Source organism: Puntigrus tetrazona, chromosome 21 (genome assembly GCF_018831695.1).
Source record: "Puntigrus tetrazona isolate hp1 chromosome 21, ASM1883169v1, whole genome shotgun sequence".
NCBI lineage: Eukaryota > Metazoa > Chordata > Actinopteri > Cypriniformes > Cyprinidae > Puntigrus > Puntigrus tetrazona.
In genome coordinates, this window is record NC_056719.1 from 18,736,168 (window position 1) to 18,754,356 (window position 18,189).

Here is an 18,189-nt window from a genome sequence, read left to right on the forward strand (position 1 = left end):
ACTATTAATAATCAATGATGAGCAGTTTAAATGGTGACAGAACCACTTTAATGCATCAGCACTGACGAACCGGTGAAAAAACAGACTCCTTATTAATCCAAGACTTTTAGCTGTCATTCATATCACACACACACGCACAGACACACACACACACACACACACACACACACACACCTCTGGAAATTCATAAAGGCAATAACAAACCCAACATTTCAGTTCAAGAGCGAGTCCAGTATTAAACATGTCCATAATTCATTATGAAGCTCCTCTGCTCTTCAGAATGGACAGATATTACAAAACATTAATACTTGAAAATAGGCTCTGAACAGACCAACTTTAACAGCTTCGGATCAAAGAAACATTTCAAAGTGCTCAGCAGATAATCTGTAAAAACTTCAGTGGTAAAAAGCGCTCAGCCATACTCTGAATGTAGAAAACTAGACTGTTCTTCACACTTTATCAAGGCACGTCGACTGGATTCGAGCTCTTCACCGCGAGGCTCGTGTGCGTCAGGATCTGGACATCGTTCGGCCGTCTTTGGGTGCAAACAGTTACTGAGAACCAGATGATGGGGAAGAAACTACATGAGACTGATGGAAGGATCTTAATCTTAAATCAACTGCACTGGTTTCAGGAGAATATAACAAGATCGACTAAGACTTCCTCAGAACAGCTTCTGAAGGGGTTTAACCCAAACCTGCAGCCTTCGCATTAAAATATTATGTCCTAAAATGAGAAAAAACTAATTTGTTAACAACAAAGACGGTGGGTAATAAAATCAGGTTTCATGAGAACCGTTTCCTTGATGAATCTGTGGAAGGGAGCAGGCAAATAAATAAAGCCGTCAGTGTTTATGAGAGACGGCATCAGACTGTGACGGGAATCATCTCTGAGATCGTCCTCAGACACACAGTCTGGAGAGTGATGAAGATGATGATGAAGATGATGAGTGCTCAGTCGCTGTGGTTGAAGGAGTCCAGGACCGTGGCGTTGGTGTTCTGGAAGATCCACTGCTGTCCGAGAGACGACGGATCACACGAGTTCATGAAGATCCGCTTCTGAGCAGCGTCTGAGTCCACACAGCTGTTACTGATGGGGTGATAGAGGCTCTGATCCTGCCACACACACACACACACACACACACACACACTTCAGTATATGCATCACAACAAGGGGTTTCTCATCTCTAAAGCAATTTCTTCTTTTATTAAAGGGTACTTCACCACATATCTTACATTTAGTCATTCATCACTTTCACATAAAAGCTTTGTTCATCTTCTGAACAGAACCCTCTGCTTCTTTTACTCAAAACCTGAACAGTCTCAATCAAGATTTTCTGAGCAGTATGAGCCCCCAGCCACTGAAGTATTGTTCAGTATTAGTATTCTTTCCCGCTCAGACAGCTCGAGTAACCACGATGTCTTGAAAGCAATGCAGGTGTTTTGTATTTAAATGATTCCTGAAAGAGTCGCTGAATACACCTGAATCTGACCGAGCAGTAATTCTACTCCAGACGACTCAGTTAAAACACTCAAAAACAACTATCGAGGATAGAAGCATGTCCTAAACTTGAAAACAATGCAATGTATGAAAGAAATCAATCAAATCTGTATTCAGTAGTGTCTGTGTGAAAGAATCTGAAGTAACACACTTTATCATCAACTTTTTCACAAGTATAATTAAAATACACTACTTAGTAACTGTAATGGATTACAATTACTTTTATTTTTAAATTAAAAAACAGTTTAACGAACTAATCACTTCACAAACTGACAATTACAGTAGAAGTATGAAAGACATCAGCCGTTTTTGTGTAAAAACACAGTTATAAAACATGGTTTGCGTCCTCTGCATATTCTCCAAAACACACAGAGAAGTGAATTGAATTGAATAAAGGTGTTATTTTTGTTTTCATTGTGTACAGAAGTATCCTCATCACTTCATAACCTTACGGTTGAACCACTGATGGCTTGAAAGTCTAATAGTTTGAAGACGACAGTCACACGCCTTCAGGTTCTCAAAATATCTTAAATTATGTTCAGAAGACAAACAAAGCTTTTACGGGTTTGAAACGAGTGATTAACGACAATGTTCATTTTGGGGTGGATTAACCCTTTAACCTCTCTCTGTTTGAAGGGCGGGAGTTGTTTGATTGTTGATTGGACGTTACGATGTGGGCGTGGCTGGGGGAGAAGTTCAACATAAACTTGGAATAACGACCGGATCTGTCAGAGAAGTGAATGACGTGTACCTTCCTGTAGGCCCACAGCTGGTTCCCCTTCATCCCGTGGCAGTCGTAGAGAGTCACAGGGCTGCTGTGAGACACGGCGTCGAAACACACCTTCTTAGTGTGCAGCGGGTCTCCGACTCGAATGTCTTCTCTCCAGCCGAACGTGAAGACCTGCACAACACACACATTACTGCAATCAGCTGCTCCTTCATTACACAGAGCAGATGATATACTGACAAACACAGAGTCTGAATACAGCACACACACACACCTGACCGTGACTCCAGGTCGGCTCGCCTCGTCCCTTCAGACACTTCTCCAGACGGATCGGGGAACCAGAGGAGAAGTGCTTGCTCTCCATGCAGAGACCGGAGCCCACGTTACGCAGCTGAAACACACACACACACACACACACACACACACACACACACACACACACACATTTAAAGAGGTTTTGGGTCGAGGAGCTAGTAACCAGAGTAAGACCCAGCTGAGAGACTAGAGAGATCTTTCATGCAGTGTGTAACAGCCCTAAGTGAAAGAAAACATCCTGCTAAGTTTTCAATCCTAAAGTGCACCTTGTATAAAGTTATTGAGTCGACTCTGAATCATTGAGTTTTAAAACAAGCCTCAAGTCATTTCATCGTTTCAAACATGAGCACACTGCTGGTCCTATGTTGGTCTTCACCACTAGGTGTCTCTTTAGGAGCGGTCAGACATCTGTTTCTAACGCAGAAATCATCATTGAGAGAATCGTTTGGGAGTTGTTGAGCAAGTAAGGTAAAAATAAATGCATATAAGAATACAACGAAAGTGTTTTCCTGACCTCGCATGCATGTTATCAGGGATTCTCAAAATCAACATGTCAACCTTTCATTACCCATAAGCACTTAAAGGCGCTAGCCCAGAGCACTCAGTAGTGTGGTTCTGAAGCGGTCACCTCTCCCCAGGCGGCGGCCGGAGGCTCACAGGAGGGTAGTGTTTGGGCAGATCCCAGGCCACTTCGGTCATGAACCAGCGGAAGCTCCTGCAGCTCAGTCTGCTCCTCAGCTCCTTCTGAGACGTCACGTCTCCGGCGGACAGGTGCCGGTACTCCGGCCGTCGCTGAGTAGATGAACTCTGGCGTACTCCGTCCATCCACACCTCGGCCACGCTTCAGGTTCTGAACACACACACACACACACACACACACAGGAGGATCACACGCTTTCATTCAAATACACACCCCTCACTGTTTTGAAGGATTTATCCGATCACCTACAACCACTGAACCGCATTAATAGAAAGTCATTAATGTACAGATTAGCAATACATTCATAGTACAGCCTCAGAAGGGCCCCACTGTACAGAGCTTTCCTTGCTTTAACTGAAGAAATAATCACAGTACATATATATATATATATATATACACTCGAGAAACAGTGGACGGATCTCAGGCTCACCCTGGCGAGGCTCACTCCGCCCGGTACTTTATAGGGCACGTATTTCCTGTAGATGTGACCGACTCTCGAGAGCAGGGGATGTCCTCCATCACGGCCTCCACACATCCACACCTGAGAGAGAGAACAGGCTTTCAGACTCAGATCACACAAACTCTGTGTTTAGGGCTAAAAAGAGTGCTACTGGGGTTTAGATGCACACCGTGTAATTAAGTGTACACGATTAGAGATGAAATATGACTGAAAGTCACAGCATCAGATGTGAGCAGAAACCACTCCGTAGGGAACACTGAAGAGTCTCTGTATCTGACTTTACTCTAAACACAGACTGAGATCAGACTCTGGAGCACAGAGCGGTCATCAGACCACAGACAACAAAACATTGTATAGAGAGAAAATTAAACATTATCTTTTATTCCAAAAATCAATCCAAATATCTTCATGGAACTTCGCTGGTCTCTGGTTTTATTTCTCAGATGCAGGATGTTTTTATTCTATTGTTCTTTATTCTCACAGCAACGGCTTGAAACTAAACTCAGCAGTATCTTAAGAAAAGCCTAATAATGTATCGAGCGTCTTTACATTAAAGCTGTTGTATTGATCAGGATAATGACATAGCAACCGTTGCCGTTGTAACCGTCGTCCCAGTATCAGATCTGTAAACAGGTTTATATCAGACCATAACCCTCACCTTGAAGGAGATCTCGTACTGCTCTCCTCCCCAGATCTCCAGACCCGTGTCATATCCTCCCAGCTCCCAGAACCACTTCCTGTCCACAGCGAAGAGCCATGGCCGGCCATCACGGAGACCTCAGAGAGGAGACAGAAACACAGCTCAAACTACACTGAAGACACCGAGAAACACGGCTAAAACACACGACACAAACACACCTGTGATCAGTCAATGTTTTTGACACAAAAGTAGAAAATACATGTAGTTCTTTACATTTTTATATATCTACGGGTCACTTTCTGTCACAAAAAAAAGTATAAAGTAAAAAAGGTTTTTCTTCACACAATGAAAGTCACACAAGCTCTCACTCACATTCTCTCACACACACACTCTCTCACACACACACACTCTCACACACACACTCTCACACACACACTCTCACACACACACACACACTCTCACACACACACTCTCACTCTCTCACACACACACACACTCTCACACTCTCACACACACACTCTCTCTCACACTCTCTCACACACACACTCTCTCACACACACACTCTCTCACTCACTCAAACGGGTCGCTGGGGTCAGTTTTCTGCAGCTGAGCTGGGATAGGGATGCGTTTGTAGTACATCTCCCAGTCGAAGGCTCCTCTCATGGCGTCGCCGGCCTGCGTCTCGTAGCAGAAGTTATCGTGGTCGATCACATCAATCATCGGACACACGATCGCCTTCCGGTTCTCTGCGATGCGATCTGAAACCAATCACTCACTGCCATCAAACAACAGCTTCATCGGGTCAGCTCTCCCTCACGGGTTTATTGAGACCGCTTCACAGCGTCTTCACAGTACAGAACAGGAAGTTAGCGTTCCCGCTCTCACCCAGTAACGGAGGCAGCCAGTTCACGTTAGCCTCGCAGTGTGAGTCCAGGAAGGTGATGACCTGACCCTTCGCAGCCGCGGCGCCCAGCAGTCGTGTCCGGATCAGACCCTCACGCTTCTTAGTGCGCAGGATTCGAACCTTGGGCAGACGCACCATGTACTCCTCCAGGGAGCCTTCAGGTGTTCTAGAGGACACACAGAGTCCAGGCGAACACGTTACTCACACAGCGCTCGTCCCAAAGCAGCTCTAAAGAGTTAAAGAGGAAAACCACCACCACAGCAGTGTATGTTCCTCCTCACACAAGCTCTTCAGCGGTTCAGCTCGTGCCTCTGACCTTACATTATATACAAACACTTTAATCATTATTTGTGGGGTCTGTGTCCTAACTTCAGTGATCGGACCCAGATCAGATCCAGACTCTAATATAGTGAAGACGAATGAGACCAAACCCAAATACTGAAATGTGTTTACGTTTGATTAAACAAGACACAGCCCTCATAACAAACTGACAGAGAGGATTACGGCCGCCATAATCTGACGCTTATGCAAACATGTGACGCAGAACAGACCCGGGACAAACCAGGATCATCCCAGAAACAGCAGCTCGCAATCTGTCCCACAAATCAAACACGCTGGCTGACTTACACCAGACCGACACGCGGACGGTTTAATCTGGAGCACACGCGCTGTACCTTTGTCGCTGAAGTCGCCCACGAGGATGATCTCGGCGATGAGCTGCGCGGCGAAAGCGGTTGAGGACGCTGTGAACAGTGCGCAGCAGAGACGACCAGCCCTGCGTTGTGGAAGGGGATGATGATGCTGGTGTCGGGAAGATCTTCTGTGTACAGCTTGGTCTTACAGCTGCGACGCAAACACAGCACGCCTATCAGAAACATCGCCGCAGTCACCGGCCGCGCCGTTAGATGGAGGCAGGCCAGACTAACACTTCTACAGCGTCGAGCCATTTGTAGTGATTAGTCAGGACTCAGTGTCTATAGACACAGACACGAGGGCCTTCACTAACTCTCTGGTTCAACTGGTTTGTCTACTACTGCGTAAATATATTTTGAAGTAGATCGTAAAAAATATCTAAATATTGAGAAAGATATCCAAATGAAGTTCTTTGCGATGCATATTACTAATAAATGAGGTTGTGATATATTTCTGTTGTAGGACATTTCAAAATATATTAACTTTACTTAATATCTTAAGGATTTTTGCCATAAAAAGAAAAACTGCAAACACACCAGTGCCGCTGATGACTGCTTCTGTGCTCCAGAGTCTTAGATTTCATTAGCTTTCTTTTTGTTTAACTTTTACTGCTGAATTGTAGCCCGGATGAATAACAGCTCAATATTTCAGAGCTGTTCAAGACTAAAATTTATACTGAAAACATAAATGTTCAAGACTTCTTCAGGCCTAATTTCTCAGATGTTTGTATATACACAGAGCCAACACGCTGTTATTGTAGTGATGTAGAGTAAAGTGTGGAGCGCTCTATATTACAGAGGAGGAAGAGAGCGTCTCACGCCCGGGTGTCTGATGTCGGCAGCGATCTGTTGAGGCGTCACGGTTGCTGACGCAATATGTTGAATCCGTTCTCTCTGTAGGCCTGGTCCACGCGGTCCGAGTCGCTCAGAGGATCACGGCCTGCCCTGCTCACCCACACCTTCAACACACACACACACAGCGTTACCATCACACTCCTCTTCAGCCCCGTCACGCCTCCTCCACGACACACACCTGAACGAGCCGCCGTTCCTCATCAGAGCGTAGTCGTGCCAGTCCCCTTCTTCCTCACGCCGGCGCTCTGCTCTCTCTGTCTGTTCATTCTCTGAGAACATAGAAACACGAGAGGTTGAGACCTCTTTCTAATATTAATAGCAGAAGAGGACGAAGAGAACGACCAACGTGTGTGTGTGTGTGTGAAACCTTTTAATAACCTGTAGTTAGGGCCAGAACTATGTTGAAGAGTCTGTATTAAGATGGAAAAATGATATCCGGTACTGTTATCTCTGTGAGACGACCGATCAGCGGAGCTGTGAAGGGTCATCCTCTGAGCTAGTAGTTCTTCTACACACTTGGTCTCCTTCAGGGCGGGGTAGCAGGTGAACTGGGGCGCCGCCCGCTCACGTGTCTGCTCTATAAATGCAAACACTGCTCACAGCCACACTCTCTTTAAAAACAAGCACGTCCCTGAACCTTGGGAACCTGATGAATGATCCGGGGCGGGAGCGCTGTGTGTGAGCACGAGGTGACATCAAACCGCTCCTCCAGGTGTAACGGTGTGTGTGTGTGTGTGTGTGTGTGTGTGTGAGGCGACGCTGACAGTGAGTGTGTGTGAGAGGATCGATGCACCTGCTGAAGCTCAGGCTCTAACAGAGGCGCTATGAGAGAGCGGCGTCCTGGAGCGGAGCCAGCCCGGGGGCCCAAACAACACCGCCTTTCAACACCCACCACCACGCAGCGCGCTCCATCAGCACCCGCAGCACCACACCGACGCATATACATCATATCAGTCCTCCTCATCTCTTCACAAACACACGGACGGAGGAAGGAAAGCCCTTCACAGCTCCGTACGGGATTCAGCTCAGATCAGACTGAAGACGTACACTCCCATAATCTACTTAACTCTTTCACAGCAAAACATGGCATGATTCTACTGTAACCCTCTCAGGGGAAGGTTCACACACTTCCTGAAGGAGTCTAGAAAGTGCTGATCAAAAACACAGACCAGGATAGATGTGTATGAAAACATCATCTGCACTAACTGAATAGAAAAACTGCTTGATGTCACTGAATGAAACGTGGATCCAGAAAGACTGGATATGATCCACTTTGATGTACTTTGGTGTACACTCTTTTATTTGCCGTTATAGCCTGCTAAAAATCGAACGAAGTGAACAAAATAGGCTTCCATCTGAAAAGAAAATCAATATTAATCTAAAGCAAACCATTACACGTAACATTAAATTATGCTTTTCTCTAGTTTTCATATTCGATGTTCAGGTTTGTTTTTTATAATTTAATTAACCCAAGAACCACAGAGTTTAGTGCTTGTTTTATCTGAATGTGAAGAATACTTTAAAAGCACATATTAGTGTATAATATCCAGAACAGAATGAAACATCACATGACTTTAATAACGTCTAAAGTCAGTTCGTTATCGGTCTGTGGACTTCGTTCAAAAGAACCATATAATAACCGATCAACTAATAACACAAGCCCGTCTACAGAGAGATAAAGCGACGCGACAAAACTACAGCGCGTTCCAGTCGCGTCGCGTTCCTCGTCCGACGCTCAGGCGAAGCGAAAAGAAGACGAAGACACGAAACACCGTGACGCTCGAGCGAGACAAGCGTTCCTGCCGCGACGTCGTGTGTTTGGGCGCGTGAACGCCGCGTGAACGCCGAGGTACCTGTAGGTCGGAGAGTCCGGCGGCGTCCGCGGAGCTGTCAAACATCCGCTCCAGAGACGCGGACCACAAGCCGACGCTCGGCAGGAACAGGAACACCAGCAGCAGCAGCAGCGCGACCTGCAGCAGCCTCTTCTGCTTCCGCCGCATCTCGAGTCTCCGCGCGTCTCTTCGGACTCCTCACGAGAACATCGACACAAACTTCTCCGACTCTCTCAGAGCTTCCGCGATCCCGGACCGAACCACTGCGTCTCTCGAGCGGGAGACCTTCCGCGGCGCGGCGCTCCGGACCGCTTTACAGAGAGACACGGGCGCTCGCTTCGCCGGGATCCCGGGAAAAGTGTGACGAAAGAGAGCTCGTTTAAACGGAGACCGACGGCGTCGGCTCTTATTCTCCACCGAGCGGGCTTCAGCTGCTCGCCTCCTCTCGCTGCGTCAGAATGGAACGGAACGGAACGCTTCAGTAATGCCGGGGACTGAACGCTAGTCGCTGTTTTATGAATGAAGCTGTGACTGCTCTTCATTAGAGATAATATTCAACCCATGTCTGCTTATAACAGACCATTCTGTTCAATAATAGATGTGTGTGTGTGTGTGTGTGTGTGTGTGTGTGTGTGTGTGTGTGTGTGTGTGTAGTGTGTGTGTGAGTGTGAGTGTGTGTGTGTGTGTGTGTGTGCACCTATTACTGTATATCTGTTATTGATATATTATTCTAAGTGTATATTATTATATCTATGTACATGTTTCATTGTCCAGTGTTCTTGAGATGGATTGTCTGACAGAAGAAACTGTTCAAGGAACAAGGTGTCTTTTATCAATATTAGAATAATCATCCTGCAATGTCCTGGGAAAGAAAAAACAAAAAACAATCTTTCTCTAATTTTTTTTTTTTTTTTTTTTGTTTTAAAAATTTTCCAAGCGCAAAGCAAAAACGCAGGAGAACGTTATGTCTTTGCTGGGAAGGCATTTCAGATTTACTTAGACATAGATTACCAGAGAATTAGAGCTCATGTTCACAACATCATTAGAAGAATGAGAAGAGAAATAAATCACTGTATACTATACCAGGAAGAGAAGGGATGAATGATAAAATATGAAACAGATTACCTGTAGATGAACCTGCTCATATACACACTCCTGGGCTAAAAACACTAAAGTTTAAAGATGTCTTTAAAGATGTCTAAATTATATTTATTCTATCAAAGCCCTCAGATGCTCCTGAACTTGTTATTACAAAATATAAACCCAGATCGCTGTGAGAACAAAGATGTCAAGGAAGAGTCGAAGGCTTCAAACGGTTCATGATTCATTAAAAACAATCTTCTGGTTACGGCTGGAGTTTAATGTGAGACTGTGATCTTCAGAGGAACCCGAGTCTTGTCTGGAGATCCAGTAACTTGAGGCTAGGTTTCACCTGCAGGACTTTATAACAACTAGAATTATTATGAGTCACTGCTCTCTATCAAACATCGGAAAGATTTTAAAATCTTGTTTATTAATTGTAAAGCCCTGAATGGTTTATCTCCTCAATACTTGAGCGAGTTTCTATCACATTATAGTCCTCTAATTCTTTCTAGGTTTGTATCCAGATCAGACGATGGATCAAGTGTTCATCAAAGACCAGAACATCTAGATGAGCCCCAGAGAAGACCACAGGGATCAGATCAGTCCTTTATCTCACAGGGCTGTGTTTAAAACTGATCTAGAGCTTAAGTTCTGGGCGTATTGGTCTAAAAAATAATCAGAATATTATTATTATTAATAATCGTAATAATCACAAGCTTTCTCATAACATTTCTTAAGAGAAACTTTCTCTAAATAATTTAAAACTTTCTCATAATATTAACTTATGTTCTCGTAATAATGAGAAGCTTTCTCGAAATAATCATTTTAACCTCGAAACGACTCGCTGTGCGCATGCGCGGCGCACGACTGACCCCTGCTGCTCAAAGCCACACAGCAGCACTGAAACACTGCTTGTTATGTAATATATAAAGTGTATCATATCTCATTAAATAATGATTTGCATGTAGTCATGTTATTTTGTGGCATTTAGCAGCAAGTTACTCTGCCAGGCTTCAAACATTTCAGTCTCGTAAATGCTTAACGTGGATTAAAGTCAAAGACAGACTCAGTGTGACGCGTGCTGTTTACAGAAATACAACGATTAACCAGCATTTTTAAGGAAAACATTGTGTTAGATTCTGGTCTCTTATGGCTGTCTGCATGCATGAACAATAATACTCCACCCTGAATTCGTTGTACTTTAAGCCACATGAAACACTTTCACGTTCTCATGTCCTTCAAGGAGCGGCGCGAGACTGAAGATGGAGCGGTTGTCATGGTGACCGTGCTTCGCGCAAGCCACGTGAGATCGGGCTCCTGTACAAACATTGTGAGTTTATCGAGTCATGCATGACAATTACAGCTAATACAACTAACAAATGACCCAAATGAAGCTCTCTATTCATTGAGGTTACGTGTGATGGCTTTCAATTCTTCATAAAAAGCGTGTCATTCTTGTTGTAATATATTCAGTTTGAAGCCATGAACTGAACTGTCTGGTAGAGTAACTTGCTGCTAAATGCTACAAATTAACAAGACTACATGCAGATAAATGATCAGTAGTCGTTATGAAATGACTGATTGTATGTGTTCTGCAGGGCTTTGAGCAGCAGAGGTCGCTGTCGTGGCGTCAGTCCTGCACTGCGCATGCGCGACTCACCTCCACCTGCTCGCGCTCAAAGTTTAGTCTACATCCAGCTCCTCGATGGGAATCAAGTATTTCAGTTACTGTTGCCAACTCTCACGAGACAAATAAACCCAAAACAAATGCAATATTTTTTTATTAATTATTTTCCTCAATATTATTTATGATCAATTATTTAAATGAAAACACTCTTTCATCTGAAAAACAAAAACAGAAGCTATTTTACACAAATAGATCTTGGGGGTGAAGATGTTGGATGTACTGACAAATTCTCTGAAACGTCTTAGTCTTAAAGGCGATTAATGATAAAGTTGTCATTTAAAAGTTCCAAAATAAACAAAACAGCAAATAATCTAAAAAATAATAATACTATATTACTCAAGCAGGTCTGATTCATGTCACTTCTTGAGAAGCGTTGAGCAATAAAACCCAGGGCTTCTCAAGAAAAACACTCCCTCTTAAAGAAACAGGTTAAAGGGTGCAAAGAAGAGAGAAGCTGGGAAAAAGCAATAGCACTCTGTATTTACAGCAAGAAACAAAATGACATGAATTATATAAATGTTTTTGTGATTAGAAGAAAGTCCTCAGTGTTCATGAGTTCATGTTTCTCAGCTGTACAGCAATCAATACACAAAACATCAATTCAGTAATAAAACTAAAATAAATAAAAAATGAAAACAGGAAGTGCTATTTGTGAAATATTTCTATAATTTAGTTTGTGATGTTATATTAATAAACATCATCTCTTCATGCAGCTCGTGTTATTTTTGCTCGATCTCAACTGTTTTTAGAAGTGAAGTGGTGTTTAGATTTATTAACTAGAAGAGTGTCGCAATCTCTTTTGAATGAATATACTCCTTTCACGGAAAGACGACGCCTATAAAAAAAATCAGAAGCGTTTCCTGTTAGAGGAGGCTTTATATATCGCCTGAGATCTCTGAGCAGGACCAGCAAACTACAGACAGCTAAATACAAGCAGGCAAGACACGGTTATTTGTGACTATATAGACAAGATGATTTGTGCTGTATAAAATGAGCTGATTATCTCTGGGATAAACGGGTTTTTAGTTTGGAAGTTGGAGGAAACTTTCATTGATCCAGAAACTAAACACTAAAACACAGCTCTTTAATGAAGCACGGCTCTGATCATGACCAGTATATCTATTATCTACTTTACTCAATCTATTTTTGGGGAATGTTTTGCGCTCGTTTGTTCGTGTGGGTTATCAGCGATGTTTTCTTCTCTCGCCAGGCTTTAGATCCAGATCCAGAAGAACAGCATGGCCTCGTCGGGATCGGACTCGGTGTGGATCGGCTTCATGGACATCGTTCCTGTGATCGGGACGCTCAGAGAGTCCGTGGAGCTGGTGCTGGCTCTGTATGAAGGGAACGAGGCGCTGGTGAAGGAGAAAGAGAAGGCCATCGAGAACATCGTGAAAGAGCCGCTTCTGAAACAGGCCAAAGTGAGTCGCATCTAAAGCATGTGCCTGAACTCTCTAACCTTTAATGGTTTCCAAGTTTTGATTTGATTGATGTCTTTTATGGTTGATCGTGTGGTATTCTTCACATGTATAATTACTGCATCTCACGCCAGTCCTTTTTATTGCATTTCTTACCTTTGCATGTTTAGAAGATGTCTGCTCCCCTTAAATCTGCTCCGGCTGCAGAAGAGTTCTCTGGACTCAGAAACATAAGAGGTGGGCTTTTTCTGCTCGATCGCTGTTCTCCATTTAATAAATCTAGAGTTCAATCGTAGCAATGTGGTTTTTTCTTCTCTCCACAGAGGTCAGAAAGGACATGATTATTGAATATATGATGAAAGGATCCAAAAGAGAACAAAAGCTCAAGCAGCTCAGCAGAAAGCGAGACAGAAAAAGTGGATGATATTAAGAAGAAAATGTTAGTAAAGATCCAGGCCATCGATAGAAACTGCAATGAGGTGCTAATAGAGGAAGTGGGGAAGTCGAAGAGAGGAGAACACGTCTTCAACAATAACATCCTCAAGTTCCACTCAAGGTGTTAAAAGACTTCATAGAAAATAAAATATATAACGAGCAGGCAGTGGCTACTTTAACCGGTCACACACTTCCTCCAAACACAGCCGAGGATATTCAGAGACACATGGTGGTTCACTTTGAAGATGAGTTGTACGTGAACGCGAACGCGGTGACCTACAGGGAGATACTGTGCAGCGCTGAGAGACGCTATGCTCCGAGTGCTGAGCCGCACAGACCAGGAACGAGTCACGCAGAATGACAGGCAACAGGTGAATCACATCATTAATAACATGAACAATCATCAGGTCTACGTGGACGAGCTGGCCAAAGAAGAGTGGATTCGTCAGGACAGAAGAGGAGCTAGACAGGCCCGCTTTGAAGAGGTGAGACTGCAGGTGGTGAACATGTACGAGAATGATCGTGGGTTGGAGTGGTGTCTCCGGGTTCTGCGTGAAGTTCCCAGGGCTGCGGTCTAGAACCAACACGGTTCATCCTAAGACGAGAAAGAGGACTTCTCTGGTGTGTTATGATCCACCTCCAGCCTCTGACTGATCGTCTCAGCACTCTACACTTACTTCTGTTTTCTTGTGCTTCTTATAAACATCTTTAAATGTGTGTTTTTTCCTTCTAATTACATATTATCTCTTTATTGATTTTTATAAAAAACATATTCAACATTGCCAATGAATGTCAATTTACTATCAATAAATGAAAATGAATAAACAGAGCTTGTTTTATTATTTATTGTTCTTGAATAAAACTCAATGATAACAAAATGAAGAAGAAGTAATAATAATATTTGCAATAACATACTGATCAATAATTAAGTCTCTCTAGGCCAGTTTATTAGATACACTTATAACACTTTATTAATAAAATAGATCATAGCTCATTATACACAGGAAAGCAGACCGGCTCAGAATAGAATTATTTAAAGTGAAAGTACGGCTCACATACTGCTCTCATTCAGCACAAATACAAATCTTTCAATAGTCACAATATATTTGAAGTTAAACCATTATTGATTCTATTAAATGGGCTTTAAACAATGAATGAAGATGTTCTGAACAGTGAGATCCGTTCCTGTGTTCTCAAGCGTGGTCTTTATGGTCTTCACAGCAGCGGGAACGATCTCATGGATCATCTTGATGACTGGAATCCAGAAAGGATTTCTTTCTGAGTGGAACCCATTAAACCCACAGGTTATAGCCGCCTTCCTTTCTGAAGCGTTTTTCTAGATGTTATCCGTGCTTTATATTAACATGCAAGCAAAGAATCGAATAAAAAACTTCCTGTAACATTTCTACTTCAAGGAAGCATGATGAAGACATGAAGGTCTTTAAAATCATCCAAACAAAACAAATCCTACAAAAATCTAGTTTTCTGTACACTCAGTCTAAAGTCCAAGCGGCAACTACAGACAAACGACTAGTAAGTACATATTATATATATATATATATATATCATGAGGAAATGTTGCTAGCATTATGGTACCCACGTTACCTTCTTGTTTAAAACATGTTAACATTGAACAACTTACTGGTAACATGTTAGCATAATGCTAACACAATTAGGATTACTTTTAGTGCCTATAGTTAGCATTATAGACATAAAAACAAAATCATCTGTCAGAAACAATAACTCAGTCATCTCAGTCGGTTCTCACGTATTTATTTTACCTTTATTGATTAAGTTAAGATTACTCAATTACAAATTCTCAAAAAAAAAAAGCATAAGATTTTCATAAATTACAAAATAAAACGGTGATATGACACTGATATGCTGTCAGGTGATGTAGTGTGAGAGCCAGAGCAGAGCCTCACCGTATCCTCGTTCTCTCCGTCACGCTGCACATGAACAGCTCCAGAGTCCCCTCGTCTTCAGACCACCGAAGAGAACACAGCCCTGAACACAACACTCACATACTTCACCAACATCAGGAGCTGTGTGTGTGTGTGTGTGTGTGTGTGTGAGACACATCTGTGTGTCTGGAGCTCAGAAGCAGCACAAGAGACAAATTATACGTTCTTCTATAGATGTGTGAGCGTCACAGTAACGAGTGCTTCTTTTCTTGTAGGACACACAGAGGACCACATGGTGGAGGAAGGGTAAGGCTTTCTCTGCTTCCATCCACCTGCTCTGGTTCCTGACCGGTTTATCAATAACCTGAGCTTTTCTAACATGGAAGAAGCCTTCCTAGACACATCAGACACATCACAGCAGGGGTGGATCAGGCATGCAAGAGGATTTGACCCCGGCTTCAATCGGAGGTTCAGAGTCCTGCTGAAGAGTGACGGCATGAACGCATCAAATGATTATTAAAAAGCTGCTTGTTAGGATTTTGATATAGCATAACATAAATAAGATTTGGAGATCTGTTGTGTGTACAGATATTGATATTGAATATTTAATATAGAATGTATTAAAAGTTCTGTGCTTCCAGAATATTTATCTTATTTACACAGCGGTGTGTCATTTCTGTCTCTACAATGATCCCTGTGTTGTTTTTTTTGTAGGACAGCTATGATTGTTTCTTCAGAATCTGTCACAGCAGTAAAGACAGGAAGACTAAAGTCGTACAGTAGTCTCTCTGTCTAGACAAAGTTTACATAGAAAACTATACAAAGAGCAGTGAGGTGGAGAGTGCTGCGTCACTACCTTTCCTGTCGCCTGACCGTGGAAGTCCAAGATCTCACGCAGTTTCTCCTCACTGATGGCTTCAGGTTTGTCAGTCTTGTTGCAAGCGAGGATCAAGATGGGCACGTTTCCAATGGTTTCATCTGTCATTAGTGCCTGTTACACACACACACACACACACACACACACACACACACACACACACACACACGGTATAGCATTAGACAGGAGATGCTTCATGAATCCAGCGCAGGGCTCATGTAAACGTGTCTGGTGTTCAGTGGATCTTCATGAGTGTGTGACGAAGGCTGAACGTCTGTAGATGTTAGAAAGCTCACACTCAAGCTGTGTTTTGGAGTTGGGAAGCCTGGCGTAATCAGAGCAGTCCACCAGGAACACGGCGCCGCCCACGGCTGGGAGAAGATCCTCCAGACTCCTCGAGCTGTTCAGAAACAGAAGACAGCTCCAGCGCTCGAGCGATCGGATGCAGACCGACGATCATCTACTCACCCTCATCACAGGAGCTCAGGGTCACGCCGGAGATCCTCAGCACTTCTGAGGCTGTGACAGAACCCAGTCAAACTAATGAGCATGTATTTCTCTAACATTTCTAAATACTAGACTTTCTCAGGATTCTCTCTAGACCTTTTTAGACCACATTTAACATCAGACATGTGGTTTTAAAAAGTCTGTTATATTCTGTGCATGCTAGCGCAGCAGCTGAGACGAATCAGTGGACACCAGAGCCAGACCAGCTCAATCTACAGCAGTAAGGGTCAGTGCAGGCTCGGTGTGGTGAAATGTACACTCACTGGGGTCAAAGGTCGATGCATGAAGACCCAGTGTGTGCTTATCCAGCATATGTAGAAGCCGCTGTTTGCCAGCATTGCCCAGGCCAAGAATCACTACTCTGCCGGACTTCTTGTACAGCCCTGAAACAGAGAAGCAAAATCTGAGAACAGGACACTTCAGCTGCCCAGTGTCCAGTAAGAGCAGATGTTGAAGCTGGAGGAGAACGTGAGATGGACATTTTAGCACTATAAAGACCACACTTACCTTCAGCTAGAGCCTCTTCATTCAGCTTGTCCTCCAGCTCATCCTTCAGAACAGACATCTTCTCATCTATGAGCCTCCACTGCCTACATACACGGGTATGACCAAAGACCAATTTAGATTTAAAAGTAAAGGTCCAAAAGACTATGAATCGCACACGGTCACTCACTCTAACACGGTTTGTTTTTCGTTTATTCAGCTGCTGCATAAATGTCTCTATGAAAGTAGAACTAGTGATCTTGTCCTGTGCATAAATAAATCGATCACGACACAAGGGCCTTTTGAGTTCCCTTCACACTCCTGAGTTTTGGGGCATAGTGCTACCACAAAAGAGAAAAGAAATGGTTATTGAACAATATTGTACATGTACATTACACATTGTGTAATATTTTAATATTATGACGCCTATTAGATGACAAATTGATACCAGAATACAGCACTGATAATCTACTATATTTTAGAGAGTCTAGTGAGTAAATTGACATACTGTGTCATTAAATGCACTGATATTATAAAATATACCATCAGTAAACATTACAAACTGACAGAAAATACAGAAATGAAATTGAAATCAAAATGAAATTATCAATAAGTTTTTAATTTTTAATACTACCTTTAAGACCCAAACCTGTGATGGAAACACAAGGTGTTAGAATCCATTTGCAAGCTTTATTTATAAATCGTGGCAGAAAACAGTCAGGGCCGAGCAGACAGACAGGTATGAAGAAGGTAAATCACAAGAGCAGTCCAGTAAACATGCGTGAGTCTAGGGACAGTGAACAGTATCCAAATACCAAGGCAAAGACCAGAACACAGGAAATGCATAAACTAGGGAAATAACTCTGTAATGCAGCTATCGCTAAACAACGACATGTGCTAGCTAGACAATACTCAGCATTGAAAGGGAGAACGCCCAAGGTTTATATAGCGTGTGATTAACTAGGTGCAGCTGTGCAGATGAGAGTGTATAATGAGCACACGTCAAACCAATCTAGTGCAAAGGAGTATGGGAAATGAAGTTCAGGGTGGGGTGCAGCAGTCTGTGTTAAGGAGAGGAGATCTCTAGTGTTCACAGGACAGAAGACCATGGACTGTGTGTATACACATACTGTATGTAATGTTAATGTGTTAAAGATCATATAATCTCAT

The 18,189-nt window shown here is 43.1% G+C and overlaps 1 protein-coding gene and 1 pseudogene across 1 annotated transcript in view; both read right to left on the bottom strand.

Annotated features, from left to right (window-relative positions):
- Positions 1 to 394: 394 nt before the first annotated feature.
- On the bottom strand, positions 395 to 5,392 carry LOC122326663 (annotated as a pseudogene).
- A 9,800-nt stretch (positions 5,393 to 15,192) lies between these two features.
- The window catches only part of LOC122326397 (GTP-binding protein SAR1b-like), a 167,116-nt gene continuing 164,119 nt past the window's right edge, over positions 15,193 to 18,189 (bottom strand). The window contains exon 6 of the mRNA XM_043221252.1: positions 15,193 to 15,255. Within this exon, the coding sequence (XP_043077187.1) occupies positions 15,193 to 15,255 (63 nt within the window). The remainder of the gene's footprint in view (positions 15,256 to 18,189) is intronic.